Genomic DNA, 20,239 nt, shown 5'->3' with positions numbered 1-20,239 from the left:
GACAGCAGGCAGTGAGGAAAAAYGAAAAGTGCTAGAAAATGGCCATGAAAAGGAACCCTGAAGTCCTAGGTCCTCCTACTTCTCTTCTGCAAAACAAATCTCAGGTCTTATCATTTGCCTGTTTTTCCACCTTCACCCTAAAAGACCGTCTGAGGTTGAATGCCTTCCCCTTGGCTCCAGCCATGAAGCAGCACGGGCTGCAGCAGAGCAGCAGAGCAGCTTCACACGCGGGATTTTGGCCTGGCGGGGGTGAAAAGGGCTGTGAGCTCGTGGGAGAGCAGAGGCTGGTGAGCACAGGGAGCCGCACAGAGCTCATTTCTTTGGGAACATCTACTTACCTCCCCCTCCCCCTGCCAAAGGCACATCATACATCAGTGGGAGCTATCACTGAGTCATTTCCCTGGGGATGAGCCACTGGGGACTCAGCAATCAGTTTTCAGTCAGATCATCCTAAAGCAAAATCAGGCAAAAAAAGGGGAGGGGAGCAAGCAAAAAGTTGACAAGATGAAGCTAAAGCCACAAGATGCTCCTTATGGTGGGCAAATTGTTGCTGCAATGCCGTGCCCTGGATGCCAGCAGCTCTTTCCCACCCCAGGCCCCCGGCTCGGCCCCGGGAGGCTGCGAGGGCAGGCAGGGAGCAGGACGGGTGCTGGGGCCGGCTGCTGCCAGGTAGCTGCCACCGCGCCCCAGGCACCGGGCTGCCACAGGGGCAAATCTCCACACATTAAAGGACTGTAGATAAAAATACAGCCGTGTTTTTTTCCAGGGAGAGCAGCAGCYGTATATGGTCGGTCAGAAGCTTCTTTCCCTGAGCACTTCATTTCTTGGAGAAGGGGGGGGGGCTCAGTGGGGTTTTTTTTTTCCCCTCTCTAAAGTGAAATCTCATCCTGGTTTTATGAGTCAGGGCCTTGCCTGCTCCACTGAGCACAGCCCTCCCGYTCGCTGTTTTTCCTGCGGTTTGAGTCATCATATTTCTAAATACCGCGCTTTGCGGCAAGCCCCCCCGGCCGCTTGGCGCTGTGGCGTCAGGGCGCTGATGYGGCTCGCGCCCTCCGCGCAGGAATGTCCCCAGTGACTAAGCAAGGGCCCCGTGTCGGCACCTGCGGTCGGTGCAGCTCCGCGACGGCTGGGCTTTTCCATCGCGCTCAGCGCCGGGGGCTGGCCTCAGCAAGCCGGMGGCAGGCAGGAGCCGCTGCCGCTGCTTCCTGCTCGCAGGCTGGGCACAGACTTTGCGCTTCCCCGGCTTGCGGCGGCGGCGGCGGTGAGCGGCCAGGAGCTGCCCGGCTCGGGGAGCAGYGCCCGGCAGGGGTGTGGGCTGCCCACGGCACAGCTGGCTAACACAGAGTTGCATGCAAAAAAATTAAATGGTCAGCTCCATTTTTTATTACTATTATTATTTTTTTTCCCTAGGAGGCAGTAGTGGGGATATGGGAAGGGAATGAGGTGGGATAGTGGACAAGGCAATGAAATAGCTCCTAGAAGCTGAGAGCATCCTGTGACCCCGGTTCAGGAGGTGGTGGTCTGAACCCCAAGCAGGTGCTTCCCTGGGATCTGCACCCCAGGAAAAAACAGCAGGCTTTGGGCAAGGTGCCCACGTGCATCTTCTCTCTCAGACCACCATCATGGGCTTTARCCTCCAAAGCTGCTGACCAAGGAAAAGCAAATATCCAGGTCTGGGGAGAACATGGAAAAATAATTTTTAGCCCATACAAGAGGGAGAAATCACTGGGAACAGCAAATCCAACCTGGCCCRAAAGAGCAGCCCCTGGAGTCCCTGCCGACACCGAGCTGGCAGCAGCGAGCGCGTCGGGGCTGCGGTGCATCTGCAGATGAGCCGGTGGCGCAGGCTGCGCCAGGAGAGCATTGCTATTCACATCCACACGACGGGTGGGCGACACCGACCTGCGGCCCCGCGCAGCCCCGSTGCTTCCCTCCAGCTCATGGCCGCAGCAGCCTGCTGAGGCCAGCGAGGAGCACGGCCTCCGTTAGCCCCTTTCCCCACCCATGGGCGAGCTCAACCCTGCCTGTGTCACTGCCAACAAATGCTTGATAACCTTTGCTTAAAAATCCCATGTCTCAGAGATTGCCTAGGAGCATTGCAGCCTAATTGTCCTTACGTCTCTTGAATTTTCTGTTTTACTGTAGAACCATTATTCTTTGTTCATTGTGCACAGGACAAAGAGGACTTTGTCCCTGTCCCCCCTCCTTTTTTTTTTTTTTAAGCTTTCCTCGGTCTTCCTGTCTAAGAAAAAACAACGACAATTCTTTCAACGCCTTCCTCACAGGTCATGTTTTCCAGCCCTGTATGTTACAGCGAGTCGTCAGAAGTATGAAAGAGAACTGCCCAAAATCACTGTAGAGGGCAGAAGGCCACAGAACCTGACATAAGGGAAAAGGGCAGGAGAAATGGGACCGTGGATCACAGACACCCCAAAATTCAGGCTGATTCACAAATGAATGGCTTTCCAACCTCCTTACGTATTTTGTAAGGGGCCACAGTGGTGGCTTACATGGTTCACTTTTTGTGGACACCTTAGAATTTTCATCAATTTTCTTAGGAAGACACCAGAGAGGCAAAAGTTCCTTTACAATTTCTCTTGCTTCCATTTTTCCACACCATGGCTTCTAATCTTGATGTCAACAAAGCAGAATTCAAAACTGAAATCACCATATTCAGGCTCTTTTCATTTGAACTTCTCAATTTCTTAAAAAGAAAGGTTTTTAAGCACTAATGTCTCATACATAGGGATTCTATATCCTTTATTTATGTGTTGAAAATAACTCTTAAAAGTAATAAATGCTAGATCCTAGTGCTACAACCAGTGACATATTAGAAGCAGATAGCATGGATAACAGAGAAAATATAGTTAAGCAGAACATAAAGATACCTTCTGGCTAACTGTCTCTTGCCACCCTCATCCTCATCATGAAAAACTGGATAGTTCCAAATGATCTTTCACTAGCCCGCCTTCAAACTCAGAATATTTTTTATAGCACAACTTATTTTCTTTGAAAGGATGCGACACTGCAGGAAACTCAGACTCCTCTCAGCTCTGTGATTGTCTTGTGGGAGAGCAGCTTAGGGATTTCACTTGGGAGCGGGTGCAGCCTTTCCTCATTCTCCCAGCTCCAGGTATTGCCATCTTTGTATTCCAAGACCCTTCTGGGACTGCCTGAAGGACTTTGCCCCCTTGACACCTCATCTGCCCTGCGTTCAGTGGGGATCACACAGCCTAGCTAGCTGGTATCATATCAATAAACTGTGGCAATTTGCTATCGCAAGACTAGGAATCAACTATCCTGCTTTCAAGACTGCCTCCAAGGAGGTGGACAGAAGGTAGCGTTTCATGCAACGAAGGCGTTAACGGGACATGCCGCAATACTGCATCTGTCTGTGCACTGCTGAGTGAGCGGGTCACGCTCCCTGCCTAGTCCAGACAGCATGGTTAAACGAGCCACAAAACTCCCTGGCTGTCGCTGCTACGGCAAGCAAGTGTTGTGACATAAATTGTCTCAACGATAGGGTCTGCGTTTTAGCCACCATAGAAGCTGGTCGTCTCGCTCCTGCCAGAACTCATTGAGGAAGTGTCCTATTATCACCCAAACYGACCCTAGAGTGCGCAGCTTGGACCCCCTTCTTGCTGCTACGTACTTCATCCTGTAACAAGAGAGATCAGAGCCCCACAGCAAGCCTCCCCCTGCTCATCTCAGAGAGCGTCAGCCCAAGCCGGCAGGGAACCCGCATCCCAAACCACGGCACCACGCTCAACAGGATCCAGGTACAACTGGCCTTCAACCAGATGGACTCCAGTGAATCACGTATCCACTATGAAATGATGTGCTAAGGAGCAGCTGTTCAGAGATTATTCAAGTTACTACCAGTTCTGCAGATCAAGAAGCCAAGGCTGTGCATGCCAGATTTTGTGGTTATTTACTCTGGCGCAATGTTAAAATAACTCAGTTTATACTGGAGCATGAGCAGAATTTAACTCTTACTTAAAAACAAACATGCAAGCAAGGAATATCCAAACATGTAACAGTGTAAGAAAATATATTTATTAAATTCCATAGCAATACTATGGCAAAATTGTTAAATACATGCGTATTTTTAGACACACATAAGCAATACATCAGGAGTTACAACAGCCAAGCAAACTAGGTTTAAAAAGTATGCAAAGTTGGTATCTTAGTGTTAGTTTAGTTTTACATGTCACTTGCCATACTGGAATACTATTTCCCCAACACAACTCCACACTTCCTTTTTCAAGCATGCATTTGTCTAATTGCTTAGCTAATAAATTTGCTTGCTGATACGTTTTGTTGAATCAGTATTTTACTTGGTATGCTACAACTTCATTAAAGTGCCTTGTGATCATTTTGCTTAACTTGTGAAAGAAATGTCTTTTTCAACAACAGATTTGGAAGCTGGACAGCTTCAGTATTGTTTAGCAACAGAAGTATGATAAATGGCTGATTAGATTTAGTGTGTTAGGATGACTATTTTGTCAGTTAGATTTATCGTTTATTCTCAGAACTAATTTGTATAGATGACCATTGCAAACTGGCAAACAATACTTTCACTAGTACTGAACAGAAGTCCATTAAAATTTTTGTAAAAACAGAACATAAAAACATCTCTAAACAAATCATTTACGCTGTAAAAAATATGGTATAAAAAGTGAAAGCTAAAAAAACATTGAACCTCTTCACAGTATATATCTTACAAGTTACAGCATTTCAGTACAATATAATTTTTTCCAGGTGACCTGTATGACTCCATCAGCTCCACTATTTTGTGCACCACAACATGATCAAAGATCAAATTACTATTATGTTTGGGTGGGATTTCAGACAAGGGTCAGTTATCTTCTTTTTTGTTATCCCCTGCTTTACAAGCTTTTCTGACACACTATGAAGCACAAAATGTTGTTCAACCTAAGTCACTCTTAAATCGCATTAAGCAGAACCTGTCAAGGTGAAGTTCTAAAATTCTTTATCGTATTACTACTTAAAAGTGTGAGATCTCACCAGTTTCTATTTTACTTTGCCCCATTTGAACTATTTATTTTTTCTGTTTTCCCTCAGCCCAAATAATCAAAGAAAGAACATTTCACTTCCTTTTACCTTCTGGGTAAGCTTTACTCTCTGGGTCCTACATTTTGCACCATGTAGAACCAACCGAGTTGCGCAGGCGCTGAAACTCGTGCCAGTCAGCGCGTTGCTGTCAGTCCTGCCCGTATCTCCATTGGAGCCTGCTTTCACGCAACAATAATCGAAGGGCAGATTTGGGACCTTCCCAAAACCTACCTAGAGATACTGCCAGGCAACCCACGAGCACAATAAGGATGCCATCGCACAGCTGAGGCCGGGATGGGGGCCACCCCGCTGTGGCTTGGCCGGTCCACAAAGGACGACATCCAGCCTGTTCCCCGCGGGCGAGCACGGCTGCTGCCTGGCCCTGCCCGAGCTGGTTCGGAGGTGCTCGAGGCCGGCGCCAGCTCGCTTCCCGCAGCGGCTCTCCGCCTGGCTCGCCGCACCGCCACGCAGCGCCGGCACAAGGAAGGGGCGCGAGACTAACCCCGTGCTCCCACGCAGCACCCAGCCGGCACACCAGCGCCCCTCTCCTGGGAAGCAGAGCCACTCCTCTGCAACACGAAAGTCCTCTGCGGACTTTTTTTTGTTGTAAAAGTGAAAGAAATTAATAGACGTTCTTGTGAGGGAAAAGTATTGTTATGCACGCTGGGACAACTTGTAAAGTCACAGAAAACCCTGCCAATATCATCTGAGGTTTGTTTGCATAACATGCAAAAAGGAAACAAACACTGGCTATCTTAGAAACACTGGGGGAAATCCAGAGTTATATAAACGGGGGTGGAGGGAAATAAAATTGTTATGGAAGAAACTCTTTTCCAGCTTTTAGGAAGATACTTTAAAATTTACGACTGGCCTAAGCACTGAGGAAATGAGTCTTTTAAATACTCCAACATTTCTGAATCTGTCTGGCATTCTGGGGTCTGGGATTTTGTTTCCATGTTTGCTACAGAAAAGTCAAAGAAAAAGCCAACAACAAGTCTTTAGAACTGCCAACAGCATCTCTGAGCATTAATCACACAGGTCACCGTTTAATGCACAACAGCACCAACCTCGATGTAACATGCTGGGAGGAGTGTGGACAACAGCCTCTTCCTCGAGACAAAACCGCACCTCAGAAGGCATACGCTCAAGTACAGGGATCTGAAAAAAAATGCTCTGAGAATTGCAAGCCAACTTCTTCTGCAATACACACCTAGGCACATATGGATGCAAGCATATATTTGCATAAGGAGTTAGAACCTTTCTTAGTGTTAAAAATATTAGTGCCATTTGAACTGAAGACTTCAAAGTCTGTGGTGGAACAGAGGATGCTATTTACATGGGAAGCTCTTGACAGATTTATGGTACGCAGAGCCTTGTTAGCAATTTGATTCATCAAATATTACTCACATTTTTTCCTAAGTATTTCAAATTCTTTTACTATATTTCTGTCTACTTATAGGTACAAATATTCTATTTCCAATGAAATAAACTTTAAAAATAGAGCACACAATTTCTCATTTCCTTTTAATAGTGATCTCCAAACACCTTAACCCTCCAATACACCAAATTGCCTTCATTTTTGCTACTATTCTCGATAAGCAATTTTCACGCTCAACTGAGTGTCTTGTAGAAGGACAACATCACAGAGAACCCCACAGCCCTAAGCTCCAACTTCACCCAGTTGAACTTACACACACACACACACACACAAAACCGAAAAGGCTTGAAGGTGCCTCTTCAGAGCAGCCTAAAACTCTAGTTCAGCAGGAATTCCCTGCGTTCATGTTCCCAGCAAAGGAAAGCTCTGGTCCCCCACATAAAGCAAAGATGAAGAAACATGCTGCATTCGCCAATTGTGCCTTGACGGACAGCACAGCTACTGGTTCCCTTTGGACATGGTTCACCTATGAAGTAGCAGCTACAAATAATAAAGACAGCTACCACAGGAAAGGTCAGTCATTAGGTCCTAAGTCTGCATATGCAGCCATCACATAGCAGGAGAGATAATTCACTGCCTGCCTGTAATATTAGCTTACTCTTTTTGACGATATATTAGCTAGTAGTTCTGTGAGGTATATCACATTCCTATCTACAATCCCAGTATTTAACAGACAAACCAAGATCCCAGATCCCCCCACCTGTCAGTCAGGTACAACAAAAATCATGACCACGCTGAACAGGAGAGTGCACGCTGTTACATCAAATGTGGCTGATGTTCCATGCATAAAGTGAACAGTATAAAAATCCATTACAAAAACCAAACCCAACTGTCACATATGACAGCCATGGCTCAAAAATAAAAAGCAGCAGCACTGATGATTTGCTTCAGAAAGTAATTGCTTGACATTAACACCCTACATGTCTGAACACTGATCAAACACAGAGTGAAGAGTAACAGTGGTTTTGGACACAATCCCTTCTGTTTGTATCCCTTCGAGAAGTTTTTTTTTTTTAAAAACAGAACTTTCCACTCTTTAGAAAAAAGCAAAAAGACAAAAGAACTAAAACAACAAAGAAATATTTAATACAGAACTAAGATCTTTCAAAAAAGTGATGGTTAGGAAATGTAGTACTTCTAGTTACTAAGATATTTTTCACAAACAAGGGGAAGGAGTTCTGCCTATATCTAATTTGATGGAAGAGGCTCACCGGGAACTTTGAAGGCACCAGTTCAAGGAGTCTGATCCCCTTTGAGGCCCACAGCTTTAGTCTTACATTTGTTATCTATACATTTGGAAGTTAAACAGCACCATGCTTTGAAAGTAAATTTGGTGTGGAAGACAAGTTGCTTCTCAGTCTACCCATTCTTTCAGATGCTTCACTTGTTTAACACATCACTTCAGCTCAAAAAGCAAGTCTGTTCCCTGACAGTCCCCGTCACTCAATTCTTGCTCTTCCAGGCACCGAGGGGTGTCTTTGCATGGTCGCTAAGTTAGCACACATGCTCTGGATAATTCCACTATCCAGCTCATATTTGGATTTGCTGCTGAAGACTTAMGATAGGCATTTGAATGAGTCCCCACCTGGAGCACTGAACAGGCTCCAAGGAAATCACAGAGCTGAAGCGACTGAGCTTTCGGTTGCTTGGATGAAAACTGCTTGCCAGTTCACAACCGCTGAGCAGCAGTACACAGTGCTGCAAATGCTGCACGAGCTGGTGCCTCTCCCCTATTTGCCCCATTCTAGTGCTACTGACAAAACATTATGGGTATGGCAAACCATTACTATTAAAAGGACTCTTGTGTTCTACACCTTTGAAGTAAGTCAATTAAAATAGGTAATCAAAGGAAAAAAAGTGATGGATAATTAGATGGGAGCGTTTTGATAATATTGTGACAGACCCTATATTTGGGAAACTTTTCTCTAGCTTATTACTAAGAAATCAACCAATTTAAAATGCTGTTGCCTTCGCTAAAAAGGAAAGGGAGCACAGAGGAAATCCTGAGCACGCAGTGCTTGTATTTAAGTGATCCTCCATGGAAGCATTGCCAGGGGTGTCAGGCTACTCTCTGTGTGCTCTGTATGTGCTCTGCAGTTGCCCTGACTTCCAGTCTGCTGAGTTAAAAACTGTTAGTACGCTCAAACTTCAGTCTGATTTTGCTTCTTGCAATACACAGCCGTAAGAAAGCACAGTTATTCCTCAAGATCAGCTGTTCCAATAAAAAGGTTTTGCTTTGTTTTTTTTCTCATTTGGATCATCATACAATAGTGATTGCTCCTCTGTACTGAAAAACTGCTCCGTAAGAAAAACACACACACAAACAACCCCCCTCCAACCCACTACCCATGCATTGTGTCCTTGACATCACCTGCTTGCAATTAAAAGCATATGGCAGCACAACCTAAAATTCACCTTAGGTGCTAAACACAATAAGCCAGTTCTGCAACAGTGAAAAGAAATCTGCTCTCAGTGAGGTATTGTGAGCTTTGCAATGGAAGGAACAAGGCTTTCCTATTTGGATTTAGCCACCTCCCTGCCATCAAGCACAAAGGAGCAGAACTATCTCCTTTTATGTATTAATTTAGTGTTCTGAATAACAGGCAGTAATAATTAGGCATGAAATTTTCTCTTGCAGTGATGTCTGGTAACTGATRGATGCCACCTATTCTCAGCATCTGTCCGTCTTTTCACTTGCATCTCTCTTAATTCCAAAATTCATCCTTGAATACTGAATCTTATCTGCACTTTCTATTTTTTCAGACAGACCTTGCATTCTGTCAGGTCTGTAGACAGATCTAATTTTACTGTTTTCACTCTTCCAGAAGGTGCACACAGACAGTTACTACTGATGAGGATTTGGATGCTATTCACTTTTTTGACTTTTTGTCAGTTTTGAAATCTCCCTATTCTTTCATTCTGTGGAGATGGCACAGACATTCCAATATCTGAAATTTTACCATCTACTGCTGTGATTAAGTTTAGCTCAATGCTTGGTTTTATTTTGACAGTCAGATCATGTGGTTTTGTGGACCAAATGTCTACCTAGCTAGCCATCTTCCTGGTCTGTTCTCACTCCTTTAGAACTAGTAGCTTAGCAAATTCAGCCTCCCTATCTGTCTCAGGATCTWGTTTAAAAATCCATTCCTTCATCTTATTAATTCAAAAAGCCACAAACTAGTTACAGAAATCAAAATCTAAAAAAAAAGATTCAGTTACGACTTTATGGAGACCCTCTTTGATCAAGTGCCTTAACATACAACCTCTCACGACTGTGTTTTACAGTAAGGAACAGGTAAATTAGAAAGCACTTTCTTGTGCAAGCTAGTGAAACTCGTATGTGTGCACCAGAGTCTGAAGTTTACATAGTGAAATGTTACACTCRGAGCTGCCTGGAGGTGCGCGTGTGAAAACAAAAGTTTTCAAAGATGATTGTTCTGAACATTTCTTTAAGCACACAAATTTACATCATCTAAGCTATCTTTGCATCACATGTCTGGTAAAGGAGAGGTAGAATTAGCGGCACCAAAACCTCCTTGGGTTTCTCCCTGCCAGCAGAGAAAGCCCATCTAGTACTCCCAGGTAGGATTTGTTGAGAGGGCCCCGTTGGGTAGATACTGTGCAGAACAGTCAGGCAGCAGGTGGCAAAGCTAATACAGTAAAGATAATCCAAGGAGCAATTTGTTCTCAAGGAGCTAATATTACTGTCTCTAATTTCTGGTGCCAAACTGCTTGGTCAGCTAATGCAGATGTAGATTTCCCCATGGCTTACATTGGTGTGTAGTACAACCAAAGACTGATGAACACTGTGGGAGAATGGAATATTGTACCACTTTGAGACAAGAGATCTGGAGCTGAAGCTATAAACATACAAAATGCATTAGTGCAATACATTAGGAAATATTTACTCCTTAACCAAAGGATAGAAAAAATATAGAGCATTCTAAGGATTTAAAAAAAAAAGAAAAAAGTTTTCAACTTGACGCAGTTCTCATTGAGGTTTAAATCAGTGTTACACTTTTTTTTCCAAGTTTGTACCCCTGAGTCAAACATTGAATAAACATTGTACAGTAGGTACAGAAAATAGTGTCTAGTTAAAAAGCAACAGATATGAATGGCCATTGCTTAAGAAGTGTTAAACAGTGACGATGCCCTTCCACATGGGAGAAAAAAAATAGCACTTTGATTTGTTCTTAGTTTTTGACTAGGTGAAAGATCTCAAGAGTTTCCAACCATGTTGTTTCTATGTGTTAGGCTGAGGTTTGTGATAAATTAAACCTTCCGTTCGTAAACCTGTTTGGGCTACATCTTTTGAGTATGCACAGTTGAGAACAACTACAACAAAGCAAAGCAATCTTTCTAAGTTATAAGTTGTATGAGACCATATTAATCTTGGAACACTATGTGAAGGTAGGCAGAGTTCTTTGACTATGATTATCAGGAGATCTAAACTCAATACCTCTTACATCCAATATATTTTACTAGAACAATAACTAAATGGCTATAACTTTGGCCTTTTAGCCTCTATTAAAATGGAACATTAACACTTTCACTAACTTAAACATGGTAACATTCAGCTTGCTTGAACCTCTGCTGACTGTCTCCAAGAATAATTCATGCCTTTTGCACTTTTCTTCCTCCTTTCTTTACAACATTAGGAATAAGAGCTTATTTAGAAGGTAGGTTCAGGTGCAACGAGGACTCACTGTTAATCATTTGGTTTGTTCTGAAAAAAGTGTGTAAAGGACCACCCTGTGTTAGTGGGTTTGGGAGAGTCTTCATCATCCTTCGGGGGGATCAAAAACTGTCGGGAATTAATGGAGCACGGGCTACCAAAAGATGCATTTTCATTGGTGCTTTCAACTGATCCAGGCGAGTCTGGAGTGTCCATGTTCCAGGCATTTGTGTTTGCTTGAGGTCTGTAACCTGCAGTTTTATCTGATTCTTCCTCTGTAGCTGAGCGAGACTCTATTTTCAGAGCACTGATAGGCAGCTGCATCTGTGGCTTGTAGCCTGCTGTAGTCACTAAGTCTATTTCTGGCTCCTCCTCTGCTTTAATTTGAGGCTGATACATTGACTGGATGTCAATGTAAACCACCTGAGATGACCCCACAGGTTCATCCATAGAGGGATTTGAGATCTCCTCTTCGATGATAGGGGGGCAGTAGGACACAACTACATGGTTCTCATTTTCTGAGTCGGAGCCATCCTCGGGCACAGTAGTGTCTGCGGCTGGGGACATCATCTCTGTGTCCTCTATCTTGGGAGCTGCAGACTGTGTTTCCACCACTTCAACACTATTGGGGGTGCAGGGGTTCATTTCCAGTGTTTTAAGTGTCTTATTCCCCTGAATTGAGAAAAAGGAGAAAGGGGAGAGGCTAAGCAAGAAGACCAGGAAATCCTGAAAGCAACAGCTTGCCTGAATTAAAACAGTATGTTGGCTTGAGGCTTGCCTTCATTCCACTGTCACTAGTACAATACAAAAAAGTGATTTAATTCTCATTTTCAGTCTCATGAATATTCACACATTCCTGTTAACATAAAAGTATTCCCACTAACTTAAAGAGACTCCAGCTTTTGCAGTAAGTGTTTCAGAACTGCTTCACCAAATCTCCACTTTGTATAAGCCATTCCAGAAAGTTATTTAAATGTTACACTTAGTTCCAGCTATTAAGTGCATCAGAAGGTTGGGGACATGGTGCACACATTTCTCCCCACCTTCCACTGCTCCTAACACTGAGGAAGATGGCAACTATATGGCAGTAAGATGGAACTTATCCAGTCTACTGAGATGTGCTGTTTCCGTGGAAGGACAGAACTGCAGCAGTGCTCTCCTTGTTCAAACTTTTCAAGTAACTACATTAACAACACGATAGCTCCAGATACAGCTTGACAAAAGTAACTCAGTAACTTGTCCTGTTCCCCCCTGCCACAGAGTTAATTCACAACTGGAGCAGAAGACTCAAAGTTTGCAAAAGACTCTTCTACTCACAATACCTTTTAGAAGTTTAAAATACCAAGCTTAAAAAGAGGCTTACTTCACAGATGTTCTTCTGAAACTGCAGTGCCTTGCTGTTCTCAGGATTTGGGATCTCAGGATAAAATGTATCTTTAATCCTTTAAAGAAGAAAGAAAGAACTTTTAAAACTCACCAGGCCTAGAAACAGATTTACAATACAATGAAGGAATCAGGACATTTCCCTTCAATTCAGAATACTCAAGACATCTGGCATAAAGCCTTAGTATGTTACATTTTCACATTTCACCAAGTATTTAATGGAAAGAACAGCAAACATTTTCTTTTTAACTTGGGAACTTGAAATGCCATATTTACGAGAAGTTGAAGATCAAATGTCTACCTGAGTCTTTGTGGACAGGTCACAAATTACAATACATCACCAGCTTATTTACATTTGGGGACTATTTATAAACAGCACTCACTGGGAGACAGGCTCCTGCAACCCTTTCGCATTTCTAACCAGCTCCGAGTTCTTTCCAACTTCTCTCCAACTCAGTTCCTTCCTCACCTCCTACAATGTGTTTTTGTCACCTGCTCTTAAACAAAGGCCTTTAAACCCCACTGACATCTTTGGGTATTTGAAGAAAACAAACAGTAACTTAAATAATAGAAAACTCTAGCTCTGAGGCAAACACATTCAGGAGAAGAACAGAAGTGAATGCAGGCATTTACCATTCTCTCTTTCTGTAGCAAAAGATGCTGGCCACTACTCCAAGCAGAACAACCACTGCCACTGGGATGAGGATTGCAATGATTAATCCCACAGCTGGAGGGGGGGGAAAGAAAAAACAGTAAAGACATATCCCAAGTTACCAGCAAGGTTTGTGGCTTTTGTATCATTCCCACAGACCAGAGACCATTTCACCTAAGCAGAAACTCATCTAACAGTGGTCTACAGTGACCTATACCATATACTTCCCCTTTGCCGGAAGGCGAAAAGTCCATCTGTAAAAGAGTTGATTCAGGGATAACTGCAGAAACCAACAGATATTTCTCGCTTAATTGAGAAGAGCTTCATACGCAACACGAGAATGATTGCCATGTAAGTTTTGTTCTCAGTAAGCGCTAGAATTACACTTTCAGGTTACTTGAGCTGGCCAAATCTCTGGTAACGGCTCTTACAGGCCAACAACTCATTGCACAAACTGCACTGCCTTTTATCTGGTTTACAATGCTTCTGATCCCCAGGGTTTACTCTGATACATTCCCACTGTCTTGCTCCACTGATGTTAAGTGCCTCAGGTTTGATTTTTATTTTTCATATATCTTCATTGCACCCCGATGCTTATTCTTCCCTCCACAATAAACACTTTTTAAAATTTTCTCATCCCCCGAAGCTGATCTCTTTCTGTAACTGTCTTTCTGGGTTTGCTCCTGTCATGGGATTGATAAAGCTGAAATCAAAGCAGAGAGGCATCTGTTTATAATTCTGAAACTGGTAAATATTTCCATAATGTCTTTCTTCCCACCATTTATTAGCAGATATTCATCATGGGAAACTTGACAAAAACAACTAGCTGCTTGAAAAGGCTAAGATTCCACCATGTCTAGGAGTAGTTTGAGAGTTATTTTTCTTGCACACATTACCATGAACTACATGGTAGCTATAACAGGAATGTTTTTTTACAGCAATTTTTATATTTAAAAATAAACAACTAAATAAACTAAAATAAAAAGTATGCTGTAGGCCCAGACTACTTGAAGGGACCAGACAAAATAATCTCAGCTTTATATACATTGTACAGCCTCTGTGCTAAAGAATATTAATAAACAGGGATATTCAACTTACAATCCTCCTTTGTCACCACGTAGAGGCTATTTGGAGGGCTCACCCCACCAGCAGTGTAGGCTTGTAGGTCCAGCTGGTAGCTTGTTTTGCCTTGAAGATCAAGTATTCTCAAAGACTTCTTTGTTAARTCAGTGATATTCTTAACTTTAAGTTCCGGATTCCCTGTTTGTTTGCAAGAGGTAAGAAGAGAATACCTTGTAAGAGGGGATTCTCAGAGACACCTTGGCAGAAGCAAGAATTTCTCAAAATTGGCATATGAAGCCTGCAGAACAGTCTTTGGAAAGGAAAGAAAGAGAGAATCCCAGGAATGCCGCTCAGCCGCACAGCAGCAAACAATACAGTGCATGTGTTGCTGCCGTAGACTGTTTTTTGCACTCAGGTTTGTCCTATTATGCCAGTGAGCTGGGCTTCAGTTCCGTACAGGCATGTCCTTACAGGATGGGCACTGGCAGAATGTCCCCGATCAAATACAGCCACGTAACTTCCTACCCATCCTCTAGCCAGTGCGTCTGCACAGAGGGCAGCATGTCACACTGCCACTTAGTCACTGCACCGCTTTGGGGCCTTGGTGAGTCACTGCTTTCTCTGACTTTTGCTTTATATTAAAGAAAAACTGTACTCCCAACACAAAGAGCTGATCTTTCAAATGCCTTTGTCACATATCGGGGGCCAATTCTGTCACTGAGTAATGCAACTGAGCTATAATTAAAACATCTTCCCCCCCCCAAAGCGAAATTAAACTACCAGGGAATAAAAAAGGCTTGAACAGGGAAGCTGCAATCTACAGATTTCGCTTACCTGATTCTGAAAGCCTAGGCTTTAAAGCATCTTTTTCACCTTTTGCAAAGGAAAGCCGATATCCCTCTAGAAACCCCTGACAATCCTCAACAGGAATGTCTTCCCATTTCACCAATATCGAATCTGAAGATGTTTCTTCTACAGTAAAATTTGGTGCACGTTTTGGAGCTGTAGGGAGAATTATAAAGGAGAAAGTTAGTAAGAAAACACACTGTCATTAAATGCTGAATCCATATAAGTGTTGCATCAATTTTATTTCAGAGCTAGTATGTTCAGCTTCTTCCTGAATACTCTTCTCTCACTCTCAAGGACATGTAAAAAAACTGAGTAGGTGATCCTGCAGAGTGATCAGTATATCTGTCTCCTTATCAGTAACTACTGCAGTATTATCTACCAATAGAAGCTGAGTGAAAGACATTTCCCTAAACAGCCTTCTTGCAGACCCATGTGCAATATACCCCTCTTCCTACAACAAACCCAGAAAGTTTGCATAAACATTCAGAGCATGCAAACTAAGTGTTTATTTTTTTAAGGTTTTAACTCCCTGACTACATTGCTTGTATTCAAATTAAACAAAGTTCACATTCCTATCAAGAAAATCTATCTCAGCTTAAAAGAATTAATCTTAGCAGGCACTGCAAATCCTTATTCCAATATCTAGGTCCCATTGAAAGTACCACAGCAGATACTGTGTACGGTCGCACAACAGGACGTCGACTGACGTTTGTCACCGATCTGTGACTATCTACCAAAGATGAACTCACGTTTAAAAACGCATCTATTTTGCCTTGATGGCCATCTGTCCAAGGCAAATATGAAGTTTTAGAATAAATCTGTGCCCTTCAGCAAAGTGAATACATTTCTAACAAGCTTCTTTTCAGTATTCAATGGATTCCCCTCCCCCAAATTCTTTATTCTTTTATCTTGAAAGCTTCCAATTCTGTTAAGAACCCACAAGAAAAACCTTCTTCCAAGAGACTGTTCAGCATTTTTAAAGAGATGCAAATGGCTGAAAGTTGAGTTTTTGATAAAATTGCCTGAATCTCATCTTCAGTCCTAACAATGAAATAAACAAGGACATTTCCATGGGCTCAGATTATGTGATCAGCTTACTTTTCCAAGCAAATTATTCCAGCAAAAACACGTTCAACTTCAAAGTGAAATTCAAAGTGAAAGAAGTGCATTTAATCAGCAACATTGTGGACATCTCTTAGATTTGCTGAGCTGTACCACATATGCTCAGAAGTTTACTTTGACTTGACAAATCAAGAAAAGTTCCTCCCCTTCCTGGGGAAGTGACCCCATCCCTGCAGTTCAGATTATGCCTGTGCCTCCAACTCTGCAACAGCGTTGTTTTCAGAGCGAGCTTCTGCGACATCCTATGCCACCCAGCAAGCTGGAGGACACAGCGATAGCGYGTGCTGAGAACTGAAAGCGGCTTCTTTCATATGACCACACGGCGCACGGTCTGAACTGCAACATGCTACTGCTGACACCTGAGATTACACACAAACCAGGCAGGCGGTTCGGCCCAGGGGCTGTGAGGGGGATGTGAGGTGCGTGTGTGCCTCCGTGTGCGCGTGGCAGGGACAGAAAGCAAGCACACCCCACACATTTATAACCTCCAAACTGAACAGCCACAGGAGCTCTTAAGAAAAAGCAGGGCAACACGTACAGGTAGTTTCAAGTCAATAGCACAGCACTTTGTATTTAAAGTAAAAGCACAGAAAAAAATAGGTATGGTGCAGAAATTGAAAGATTACTGGATCCAAGAAGAGAACTATATTGCAGTTGCATATGAAGAACTTGCAGAAGTCAGTGGTACTATAAGGGGATTCTGTTCTTAATCTTCTTCTGCTAACATTGAACTAAAAATAGGCACAGTTTAAATTCACTTTGTAATGATTCTGAACGATGAAGTACACTTACGCAGCTCTTTCATATACCCAGTTATGTTCTTCAGTAACTGATATCCACTGGATTTGCAGCCATATAGTAAAAAGTTGTATCGCACACCAGGTCTAAACAGTGCTGCAAGAGAAAATCACTGTGAAGATTTGGCTTAGGAAGAATGATGCTTTTAGCTTTCAGATGATGCACACATTTAAGTACGTATTAAAAAAAATCATAAAGTCTTAGACCACAGTGTTAGGTATCAATACTATCCCCATTTGTAATTCCTATAAAAGCTATGCCATCAGACACAGTTTAGAGTCAGCAAAAAAAAATAAAAATAAATAAAATCTAGCTCTCAGAGCAATTTCAGTTCTAAACAAATAGAATAGAAAATAGTCTACTGGAACTGCATTAAATTGCTCTTTTCCATGAGGAAACACAAACTGTGAAGTTACAGAAACAATCCCTTTTGTTGCCTCCCACAGCATCTACGTAGATCCTGCTTACTCAGAAATACAAATGCATCTTTAAAATACACAGGCTTATTACAGAAACAGCGCAAAAGTAATTCAGAGAACTCTCAAAAGTGATACTGAAGCACTCCAACAACAAAATCCAGGTCTGAACTCTGACCTTATAAAACAGATATGCATCAAATCCCCCTTTTCTATGTCTTCGAAGGAGGCCTAGGTGTTTGGTATTAGAGCGTACAAATAATTTACCACTTTCTGTGACTTCCTCAAGTCAAAGATGTACAATGTTTTCAAACTGATCCTCTGCCCATTTTTTTTCCCTAAACAGGATGCCACTGTGACCCACTAGAGCAGTCAAGTGTGTTTTTGCAAGAGCTCAGGTCCAGCCTGACAGATTTGAAAGATTGCAGGATTAAGCACAGAGCTGAATTTACTAGTTTGAGCCCAGCCCTAGCAGTCTGGTAGCTCCTACGATCTGCTGCAAGAAACATCCCAGCAAAGAGCTCAGAAGTAGACCAGTGCATCCTAGGACAAACACAGTATTGTCTGCTTAGAAATACCGAGCTACAGCCAATGCAAACAAAACCAACATGGACGAGGTGTTGCGATTACATTAAGAAGAACATATTGCCCCCTGTCAAAATTCCCCCCACCCCATGTACACAGCTTCAAGTTGTTTTCTCTGATGGAGACTTCACATACTAAACTCTTCTAAAAAGCAAGTAAATATCCTTTTTAGGGAGCAGAGAAAAATCCCACATCTTTCTTGAGTCCTCTCTCCTCTTCTGTTCCTACTAGTCCCACCACAGCTGAGTTTCATTTCCCTGATCTGCCCACCAGCATCTAGAGACCTGGAATGTGCCCTGTTCCAGGAAATTTCAATTGCTGACAGCAAGCCAACACATGGAGGTCACACTTAAAAATATCTGCCTCATGTAAAAACAACAGATAAGTCTCCCCTCTGTCCCAAGCAGCACAGTTTATGTTTAGCATCTGAATAAAATTCAAAACTCTAGATTAACCATTACACGTTAGGAAGTTTTAGGAAGTTTAGGGCTGAATGAGGAAGTTTTTAGGTGTAGTTAGAAAAGGTAATTTCAAAATAGTTAATAGAATAGGATGATGACAGTTAAATCAAGACTGAATATTTGGATTTGGCAGAGCAGCATAAGAAGTCAAAATAAACACAATACCAAGAAGAGGTTCATTCATATGCACAAGCACACAGCAACATAACAACCTTTGATCTACAGTATTGGTAATGTTCTCATTCCACTTGCTGTTCAACCTCTGAATCAGAAAGACTCATAAAAACTCTCATTTCTGACTTACCAGATTTTATCACTGCATCTGTTGTATTTGAAGGAAATTTCTGCCAGTCCACACTACAGGGCTCAGACCCAGATGAACGACACCATTTTACTATGTAGCCACAGGTCACGTTAGGGTAAGAACTCCAAGAAATATAAATTCCATTCCCCAGCGCAACGGCCCGCTCTGTTTTGACATTGTCTACAACAAAGATGACACAAAAACCCATCAGAGAGCAGACACTTATCCGTGCTAAAAGAAAGCCCTCCAGCCGCAGCACACAGGCTTTATGGAGTACAGTCATTTCTGAGAACGAGGCGCGCGCGCTCCTGGTGCTGTGAAATTCGAAGCGGTGCTTTCGGCTGTGCTTTCTGAAGCGCTGGAAATCAGATGTAGCCTGCAGCAAATCCCACAGCCAGGCTTGAGTAGGATGACAAGAAGTGCTGCAGCTCAGGACTGCCTAAGAAAGCACATTTTCAAGGTAAGCATTTACAGCAGATGTCAGGTTCAAATTTGACTTGACACCAATTTGGCAGGAGCCTCCAGCTACAAATTCCTCCTGTCATTCCATCTAAGAGTTTGCTTTGTATTTCTTTCAAAGTGTCTCTCGCCCAACCACAGACAACAATTTTTCACCGAGAATCAACAGCAAAAGACAAGTCCCCGGCAAACTTTGTGGAGACTCCAGAACACCAAGGGTAAAAAAAAAAATCCTCTGCTTTGCCTTCAGTTCATTTTTTAATTTCTGGTTATTAAAGATTTAGCTGCCCTTGAACTCATGAGATCGGGGAATGACATCTCATTCCAGTAGTTTCCCTCTACGTCTGTCTGTCAGGAGGGGTCCTGCAGAGCTCATGGACGTTTTCCAAAGGCCACTACAACAGCTGTAGGCCCCATGACAGATCTTCAGAAACGATYTCAGGGTTACAGTTTTTCTGTTTTCAATGTTCTCATTTATGCTCCCCTATTGAGTCAATTATTTCATGTCATTAAAGCCCTAAACCATGGGAGGCTGAAGGGAAAGGGCAGTTTTTAAGAAGCAGTGTTGTGAAAACTTTACTCTCACAGACATGCTGTGAATGTTGAAGGACTGCATAATTCTAAACATTTTTAATATATACTGAAGTGTTTAATCCTTTTCTAGTTTGCTCGTGGCAAGAAAGACACATATGGTTAAACAAAGACAAGTCAAACTCCAGAAGTACTTCAATACTTTTCCCCCAAAAAACCCCCAAGAAGGCCAATGGTATCCTGGGGTGCATCAGGAAGAGTGTTGCCAGCAGGTCAAGGGAGGTGATCCTCCCCCTCTACTCAGCCCTGGTGAGGCCACAGCTGGAGTACTGCGTCCAGTTCTGGGCTCCCCAGTACAAGAGGGATGTGGCACTACTGGAGCAAGTCCAGCGAAGGGCTACAAAGACGATTAGGGGACTGGAGCATCT

At 43.0% G+C, this 20,239-nt stretch overlaps 1 protein-coding gene across 1 annotated transcript in view; it reads right to left on the bottom strand.

Annotated features, from left to right (window-relative positions):
- Positions 1-11,142: 11,142 nt before the first annotated feature.
- Positions 11,143-20,239, bottom strand: part of LIFR (LIF receptor alpha) — a 27,785-nt gene continuing 18,688 nt past the window's right edge. The window contains exons 13-19 of the mRNA XM_026087233.1: positions 18,822-19,001; positions 17,050-17,151; positions 15,121-15,288; positions 14,323-14,484; positions 13,206-13,299; positions 12,553-12,631; positions 11,143-11,861 (exon numbers count right to left, since the gene is read on the bottom strand). Coding sequence (XP_025943018.1) covers positions 11,223-11,861; positions 12,553-12,631; positions 13,206-13,299; positions 14,323-14,484; positions 15,121-15,288; positions 17,050-17,151; positions 18,822-19,001 — 1,424 coding nt within the window. The 3' untranslated portion in view covers positions 11,143-11,222. The remainder of the gene's footprint in view (positions 11,862-12,552; positions 12,632-13,205; positions 13,300-14,322; positions 14,485-15,120; positions 15,289-17,049; positions 17,152-18,821; positions 19,002-20,239) is intronic.

The sequence above is a fragment of the Apteryx rowi genome, unplaced genomic scaffold, assembly GCF_003343035.1.
Source record: "Apteryx rowi isolate R43461 unplaced genomic scaffold, aptRow1 scaffold_71, whole genome shotgun sequence".
NCBI lineage: Eukaryota > Metazoa > Chordata > Aves > Apterygiformes > Apterygidae > Apteryx > Apteryx rowi.
This window is presented reverse-complemented; position numbering and strand designations above follow the sequence as displayed.